Genomic DNA, 9,253 nt, shown 5'->3' on the forward strand with positions numbered 1-9,253 from the left:
CCCAAAATATTTATGATGAACTCATGAGCTCTGAGACAAAAATGGATTTTGTTGGATTTTTTCTTGCCAGCTACACTGTAAATCAACATCTGCTGCTTGCTTTTGCTAAGGCAAAAGACAATTAGTGTGGCTGCAAGGACAGCAAAAAAATGAAGAACAATTTCAATGCACCTGTTGCAAATGAAATTATACTCCCGTACCCTGAGGTTTCCACCTGCCTTTATATTTCCCTTTGGTATAAATCATATTATTTCTTGTCTTCTCCCCTCCTCTGAGTTAGTGTTCCGAGCAAATACGCTGCATCTATAGGTGCTGAGGCATGCTTGTGCAAGACAAAGATGAAATGAAGGGGACAGTGTGTTGAGGATGTCAATGGAGAGGTTAAATCAAAGTGAAATTAGACAGAACTATGGTTAGTATCTCTAGTGCCCTGGGCTGTGGTCTGGCAATGCTTACAGCTCCCAAATTTTCAGAGTTTACGTCAGCTCGGATTTAAAACAAAGTAGCTACTAAGTTACTCTAAGTTGCAAGTCGGATCAGAAATGTACTTAAAGATCTTGAATAATGAGCAATGGAAAAAAGCCAGATCATATTTCTTCTTCTTACTCTCTTCTAAGTGGGACAGAAAAACAGGCTTTTCAAGCTTGGGTTTTAGTCAGGTTTCTTAAATCGACGAGGGTTTTGTGACCATGTTATATATGTGCACATTAGAGCGTGCCTACCTGCCTGTCAGTCACTGCAGTAACTTTGGAGCCCTTTGACCAAATTCAGTCGCCTTGTACAGAGTGCCAGACATCTCCAATGTATTAAATTGTGAGTCACTTCAGTGAGTAACAGCAGAGAAGGACTCTATCCATGCACTTTCCAAGGTCAAGATTGCTGCATGAGCTGATGCCTCATGGGACACCAGAGAATCTACGGGGGAACTCAGCCTCAGGATGCCAAGGATGTCCCAGAGTAGTAAAGGTCCATCAGCAGCCCCTGCTAGGCTGAGATAAATGCATGTACAGCCAGAGACCAAATTTCTAAGTGTGTAGATCTGGGTGTGTAGATCTGCATTGAGACTGACAGCAGACCACCATTCACCAGAGTTATCCCTTTATGGCTGATACTCCTTGATGTGCAGTAGCCAAAATCTTTCTCTCCTGTTGTGCACTGCCATACTAGGATTGCTCCTCATAGGATAAAAAGAACATTCACTAACATTTTATCTGACAGTAATAAAGGACGCAATATAATCTTTGACCCTCAATGGTATCCTTAAAGTTGCAGCACCCTAACTTTTGTCAAAATAGAATTTGATGCAATGACTCCATCCTACCCCCAAAACATTTACAGGCAAACTTAATAGCCATGTGGCGGGTTAGCATGTGTAATGACAACAAACGAATGGACATTCAGGTAATGGTTGTTAAACAGAACAATGATTTGACAAGTTCTGAATTCACCTTAATTGCCAGAATATAACATTTTTGAGTTATATACACTGTGTTGCCTAATCATTTTGTGACAGCTCTCAGCACGTTTAGAGGTCAGATTCTGTAAGCAGCTGTTTCTCAGACAGCTTCAGGTTGAATCTCTCTCTCCTAAGCCCTTGATATGAGGATGCTTTTAACGGCTTCACTTCACCAGAAGACACAGAGATAGCATCTCTATACTCTGATTTTTCTACTTTGATTTCATAGCATGACCTAATTCTTCTACACAAAGTTTGAAAATGCTTTTATATACATTTCAAATACTATACATAGTTAGTCCACTACTTCTCTTTGACCTTACACAACTATTTTACATCCTCTTAGTTGTCCTTGGAAAGACCTAAATTGTGATTTACATAAAAAAGTACAAATTTCTGGAAACATCAAATTACTCAGAAAACAGGCTTATCTTTTTTTCCCCTTCCATTATTAAGGGAGCAACAGGTAAGGGAGCAATATATCAGATAATGCAACCTTAAAATCAAAGAGAATGGGAAATGACAAGAAATGTGAAAGTCTCTACTAACTTCTTAAACCAAGAAGTCTTGTCAGAAGAAATTATTGTACTACTGGTGGAACAATGGACTTAAGTGAAATATCTCTGATTTGACAGCAGTGTATACCCCAAAGCAAAATGTCGTCTATTATGTTTTAAATACTTAATTCTACATTAAACTGTGCGCTAGCTAGATGTGGATGAACCAGAATGTAATACAACCAAAATACAACTTCTGCATCAAGCCCTTCCAGTGACAAGAATTACAAGGTAATTTTAGATGTATGAAAACAGTAATAATGTATGTGGATATCATACACACATTAGTACATAAGCATATGCAACAAATACTGACTTCAGTCAGCTAAAATGGCTACAGTTTCTTCCTCATCATTTAAGACTCTCGTGGTACAAATCTCTTGCGGAATTGTCTTACATGCTGCTTTTCACCATCCTTTTCATTAATGTATTTTACAGAGACTTTTTTAAACTTTGGGTAGAATAAAGAGCCCCTCAATCCCCCAAAAACTTAGCTATGAAACTAAAGTAGAACCTAGGATATTTGAAAATCTGAACAAGATATGTACGAGTAAATTAAATAGTCAGAAGTACTGAGATAAATGAAATCTGTAAACATCTGCAACAGGAACTTTAGAAGCTTTCACAGCACTTCCAATTGTTTTCCTCTGTAATCTCCAGCAAAAGCTGAGCTTAAAAACTGGCATTTAAGGAACTAAGCTGTCAAAAAGATTTCCATTCGGTCACAAATCTTCCACCTGGAGTTCAGCATGGTCTCAAGCAAGCCACTTGCACAATGGCTGAAGATAGATGTTTACATCTGCAGGTATGAAAAACACTTTGGTTGATGTTTGTGCAGGCAGACAACCAGACTCCAGTGTCTGCACCTGCAAAAGAAGAACGAAAATTGCTCCTACACAAAATTAAATACCACAGTTGCTGGTTGTGGCTCAGAAACACACTCAAGAATGTGCTTAAAGTTAAGTAAATGATTAAGTCAATGGGATATAAGCCTGTTTGTAAATTGTCTTACTGACAAACAAACTCCTCCCAGGTACCTATTTTCAACATCACTACTCCCAATTCTTTAGCTGTTGTGAGCTCTCAGCTGTTTTTTCTGGACTTACGTCTTACTGTCAAACAAACTCCTCCCAGGTATTTTCAACATCACTACTCCCAATTCTTTAGCTGTTGTGAGCTCTCAGCTGTTTTTTCTGGACTTACTTGCTGTAAAGATTGAATACTTAGGAGTCACATCAGATCTCTCTTAACTCCTGCATCACCCAGAGGTGAAAATTTCAATCCAGAGCAGATGTGGGCACGAGACCATGTATCTTTGTAAATCTAGTCATAACACACAACATGTAGTTGACGACAGAACATACCTGACCTGTACATGGCAGTGAAACCAGATGATGCCTCATCTCACACAGTAGCAAATTTAGAAAAAGAAGAAAGGTGGCCTTCGGAAAAATGAACTTAACAGCTACACAGTTATGGAAAAAGAGACATTTCTTAATAACCCTGTTATAAATTACACCATGATTAACTTACATAAGAAACCTTGGGATCCTATTTGGACTATGAAACAACAACAGAAACCACAGTAAACAGTGCAAGTAACCATCTCTTGTTTACCAAGTGGTTTGTTCTGTCCATTGAACCTTGAGAGCTCTGGAAACAATCAGAATTATTCTAAATGAAAAAAATATTCACTCCTGAGGGGAATTTCAGAACTGATAAATTTTCTCTTTTGAAAATGGAACCGATTTTAGACATTCTGAAATCTTCTCTGGAAGGGAATTTCAGGGGGAAAAAAAAGTAATTTTGAAAAAAAAAAAAGAATGCTTCTAAGATTTTAAACAATTTTCCTGAAGTTTGGGGGCAGCTTTGGGAATTTCTGCCATGGAGCTAACAGGGCTTCAAATTAAGATAGCGTCCTCAGAGCATGTAGGTTCTCATGGTAGTGAGAAGTTCTGGGGTCCTGAGATTCAGAGCAGTTTATGTTTGTTCTAGGGATGCATAGTGCTACAGAGCTAAGAGAAATTTCTGCCTGTGTTTTAACTGAAGTTTATCAAAACGAAAGTTTTCTTGAAACCATGAAGGATTTTTAACTGGAAATTGTCAGTCTGCCAAAAGCTGCTTCACTAGTAGATTTCTGACCTATTCTCGTGAGAACCAGTGCTGAAATCATCCGGTCTCTTACAAGCACAAAATTTGCTTGTGTATTGTGACTTAGGTTGTAAATTACTCAGCGACTACTTTATGTCTCCTCATAAAATTGATTAACTCTTGGCAAAAAGGGGTCCCAAACCCGAGCAGGAGGTGTGGACCCTGCAACATGCACCCACACGCATACATTTTTTCTCCCCTTCCTCTGTTGCACTGGAAGTGGACTTTTAAAAGCAAACCTACTTTCTGCATCCTTTCTGCACCGACATTTCACACACCGTGTTGGCCGCTGAACCATAAGCTGTCAGTTTACTTTCTCTTTTTAAATGAACAGGTTCCCTTCAGCTGTGACACCCCAGAACCAAAGCAGGTCCTGCATTGTGCTTACCCTAGCTGAGATCCATTGATGGTGACTTGTTCGCTCTGCAGGAAACCATTTCTCCCTGCTGCTGCCATAGCAGCTGTCAATGGCATCCTCTTCCCATCTGTTTCTGCAGCGACACTGGTTATTGAAGCTGGCTGGGAAGCTTCCCTCCTGGTCTGTGCGCTTCTGAACGTAGTTTGGTACCAGCTGGACCTTAAAGATTGCCTGTTTTGAGACCCCAAACGGGAAGCAATTGGTGATCTCACTTGTCCCATCGCACTGCCCGAGGTCAGGTAGTTCTCTTTCTCCAAAAGGTTGGTCATACTGCGACTGTTGCCTGCTTGATGGTACAAAGGTACAGTGGGGCTGGGGTAGACACCATCAAGGACGGCATCATTAATAGCCCCCATGTGGGTGTGCCTCTTAAAAGAGCGGCCCCTGTTCACTGAGTCACGAAGAGTGTAACCAACAATCTCAGACCGAGCATATCTTGGTGGGACAGTCCCGCTGGATGTCCTGCTATCTCCATGCCTCATAGAGAATCCAGGTGAAATCCCTCCGTCATAGTGAAAATCATTGGACACATATGCCAATCTTTCAGGACCTCGTTGGGGTGAAACCTCTAGTCTCTTCAGAGGCTGTCTTTGAGCTCTCTCTTCCATTGTCTTGTAAGTAATCCTCGTCCCCCAGCCATTTGTATAAGAGGATGGTGAGGCCACCTGGTCAAGGGTGCGTAAAAGAACAGGAGTCACAGCATTTAGGATAAATAGCAAAGAAACCAAACAAAAAAAGTAAAGATAAAAATTCTAAGGTCTGCTACCAGAATCAGAAAACAAAATGTGAACATCACCAAAATTGTGTATTCAATGGGATTCTGCAACACTTCTTTGTATCTGCCTAACAAAGGCAGGAGGAAATACGGTCTAAACATTAGGAGACAAAGTCTAAGCATCTAGTCTCCTGTCATTAATTCAAAATAGGTGCATAAATCAATTATGCCTGGTAGCAAACAGTCTGCTTATTAATGGAGATTTCAGTTTCAGTTTGAAACTCCTTGGGGATTAACACCCACATCTGCTACTAACATTAAATTCAAAGCTGTCCAACAGACAGAAGAAAATCAATCAGTCAGATAGTAAAATATTATACTAAAGCGTCTGCATATTGCTATTAAACTTATTAACATAAGGTTATTTAGCCCTCCTGTCCTCCCCTTTGTGGTAGGATCTAGTAAAAAGAGACAGCCCCTTCCCTGTTTGTCTAACCTCTTAAAAATGAAGGAGATTACATAACATTCCAAGGAAACCAAAATGACCATCTCACCATCTCAATAGTGTCCTAATTCTACAGTTGCAATTTAAGATGATTTTTCTTTTCCTGTCCCTAATCGGCATGGACAGTAATGGGTCATCATCTTGTTTTATAAGTTTCTCTCTTCTAAACTCGACAAACCCACTTCCTTCAAGCTTTCTTTGTGTCTTCAAGATTCTTACTGTTTAGGTGCCATTTGGGGCCTCTCCAATTCTTCTGTTTTTCTTATGCTCTAAATTGGACATCATACTCTATTCAAGACCTTCCAGAACTAAATCCACTTGGGAGACTATCTGGCCTTGAAATAAAGGAGTCATGGCCCAATTTTTAAAAAATCAGTAAGCATAGGGTCATCCAGCCATAAATCAAAGCCCCATATATTCTACTTCTATGTTGTATTAAAGTTTTGTAATATTAAAGACATTTTTTAAGGTAAACTGAGAAGCTTACACAAGTTATTAATTGAAGGGACAGCGCTTAGCAGATAGTGGCCAGACTGAAATCCCTTAATTTCACTGTTGAGGAGTTACTGAGGGTGATAATTGACTCACAAAAGGAGTAAAGGTTGCTGAAATCTAGTAGGCTGAGGCAAGGATCATTGGATATATCTGTTTATTCTACAGAAGCTATGCAAGGATATCTTTATCTTTTGTTTGGGGATAAGGAAATTAATGCTTTTGTGAAATACTAGACCTTGTAGCTTTTTCTGGCTTTCGCACAGGACAAATAGTCTTTTTTATTCTTTTTTTTTTTCCCCTGCCTGGAAACCTGTAGTATTTTCTTGTGGTTCCTATGTCAGCTCCAGTTTTCCTCTTGTTGCCCTCTTCTAGAAAGAAGAGATTCATATCAAATATTATGGACTGGATGATAGGTGAGAACAGAGGATAGGAGGACAGAGAAGGAAATGTATTTACGTAAATGGTTCTAACTCGTCCCATACAGAGCTGGAGCTGCTTCATTAACTGGCCAGAAGCTGGGCTATTTCCTTTAATGAGAATAAGCCACTCTTGAGTAATCTAAAATTAAGAAAGAATTGGCCCCTATGTATACAGCTATTTATTAAATAAATATTTCTGTTCCCAAGCTGAATTGGTTTCAGTTTACTAACGTTGATCATGCAGCAGCGTTGCCATTGAGCTATGTGTTGATTTCCAAGTCATATGGTTGCCCCCTCAAATAGGTTCATACCAGTTACGAGCTGTGTCACAAACCCTGCAGAAAACCAATTATTTATCTTAGCATTCAGGCCATGAACCCAAGAGAAGTTGGTCAAAATAACAAGTGAATTTATGATCAGACAGTTTAGAAACACCGTCGTATTGCAAGGACTATACTGCTGAAATTCTTAATGCTAAAACAGGTTACAACAGGATTATTTTAAATATTAAGGAACACTCTACCTGTCATCGTGAAACTAAAAGCAATCTGTTTTCCTGTGGTTTTGGATGCTTAATTCCCTAACCTCTTTCACCACATTCCCAGCTCCTACCCATGTCATTCGTTACCCCATGGGATCGCTGGGCTTCCTCTAGCAACCTCCAACCGTTCGGCTGGGTGAGCGGCAGCAAGGCCTCCCGCCGCTTTGAGCCTCCGCTGTGCTGACTGCCCTGCTGCCTGGTGGCACGGGTCAAGACCTGACTTCTCACAGCCTTTGCCTTAGCGGAGTGCTAATACAAAACCAATAGGATTGCAGAAAGTCCAACTGTACGACTGAGTTGAATTTAGCTACTGGGCTCAGAAGACACCAGAAGGGGGAAAAGCGTTAACAAATCTCAGTTGTAAAAACCTCCTTTTCTAGAAATCAGGCTCTAGAAAGCAAACAAGCGAGCAAGCAAACTTTGAAACACCATCTACACACTATTATTTGTGGTAACAAAATGGATAAACTATGCATGTGATATTATATTTATTTCTATTTGTTGTCTTCTTTTCCTCACCTGGTTTGACTGATAATATGAGAAACCATAGGGAGTTCTTGGTGCAAAATCATTTTCAGTAATCCCCATGTTATAGACACGCTCCGGAACACTGGATGCACGGTGCAAACTGCCTGTAACCAAAGACTAGTATTAGTAAGATTTTAACAAAACATGATATTGTTATAAAGGATGATTTACAGTACTAGGGAAATGTCCCAGTCTGCACTGCCATATATATATAAGCTGAAAATCAGACAGGTAAATGATGGAAAGACGTTTGCATTCAGTGTATCACATTCAAAACAGTGCTAAGCAAAGCCTTCTAAGGACACAAGCCATTTTTTCAGTTTTCTATTTATTTTACTTAAGACATATTTTTAACTTTTAGAAGTCTTGTTGTTCATGTAGCTATTTAATGAAAAATGTTTTAACATAGCAAGGTGGTATTTTAAATATCCCAGATAATGACAGATTATTAAATACTGAGAAATGATATCACTGAACAGCTACTAAGGACACTGATTTTCCACTGTAACCACTTTGAATATATATACATGGTTTACATTAGAGGCTGACTATAACATGCACAGTACACAAGAAATGAAGATATTGCAGCTGTAGATTGCAGATGAGAAACACAGGTTGATGTGTATACCTCTGTTACCATGCACCCTAGAGATGCAATTTTCACAATGTACCACTGTAAATAAATAGTATACACTGACTGTTTATTTCACAGATGTCTACCTCAACCGCTGATGTTTCTTCCCCCTTAGGTGCTAGTTTAATGATTATATATTGGAGCAAGTAACGCTTCACTAATCTTCTCAGTGCTTCACCCAAAGAGCACGAAGAGTCCACGAACAAATTCCATGGCTTATGGAGGCACGTGGCATAGGATGCTGTAAAGTAGGGTTGCTTAATGACACTTCAAATCTGCATCCGAAAGGTTCACTAATCCTACAAATAATGTAGAAGATCCACAATGTATCTGCTCTGATCCTTTTTTTCCATGACCCAGCTTTGAAAATAAAACAGTGCATTGTGATTATTTCTTTCATTGAAACTGCATTCTTCTTTTAATTAAAAACAAACAAACAAATCAACCAACAAGTTTCGGCTGTTTCTCTTTCACTGATACAATGCATTTCAAAGAAAAAGTGTTTCTATTAATAATTTTTTTAAAGCAACAGATACTGCTGAAATAATTGTTCATGAGCTTCCTGTGTTACTGTGAGAATCTGCATATAGGAATATAAGTAACACAGGTTATAACACAGACAGGTTTAAAGAGGTGAAACAGAAGTTGAAAGCAAGATATATCTCAAATCGGTGCAGTGTGTGCTGCAGAAATTTAGGCTGAACAGGTAACAGTGGTCAATAAATAAATTAATTGGCCAGGAATTTTCAAAATAGCAGGTATTACCTGAGATACTACAGAAAAGAAATCTAAAGAACCAATCATTAACTTGGTCAAACTGATGAAGTCTCCACT

At 39.2% G+C, this 9,253-nt stretch overlaps 1 protein-coding gene across 1 annotated transcript in view; it reads right to left on the reverse strand.

Moving 5' to 3' along the window:
- Positions 1-7,884, reverse strand: part of PKP2 (plakophilin 2) — a 36,418-nt gene extending 28,534 nt beyond the window's left edge. Inside the window, exons 1-2 of the mRNA XM_009577354.1 lie at positions 7,777-7,884; positions 4,553-5,247 (exon numbers count right to left, since the gene is read on the reverse strand). Coding sequence (XP_009575649.1) covers positions 4,553-5,247; positions 7,777-7,845 — 764 coding nt within the window. The 5' untranslated portion in view covers positions 7,846-7,884. The remainder of the gene's footprint in view (positions 1-4,552; positions 5,248-7,776) is intronic.
- Positions 7,885-9,253: the final 1,369 nt, after the last annotated feature.

This window comes from Fulmarus glacialis, unplaced genomic scaffold (genome assembly GCF_000690835.1).
Source record: "Fulmarus glacialis isolate BGI_N327 unplaced genomic scaffold, ASM69083v1 scaffold4915, whole genome shotgun sequence".
Classification (NCBI taxonomy): domain Eukaryota; kingdom Metazoa; phylum Chordata; class Aves; order Procellariiformes; family Procellariidae; genus Fulmarus; species Fulmarus glacialis.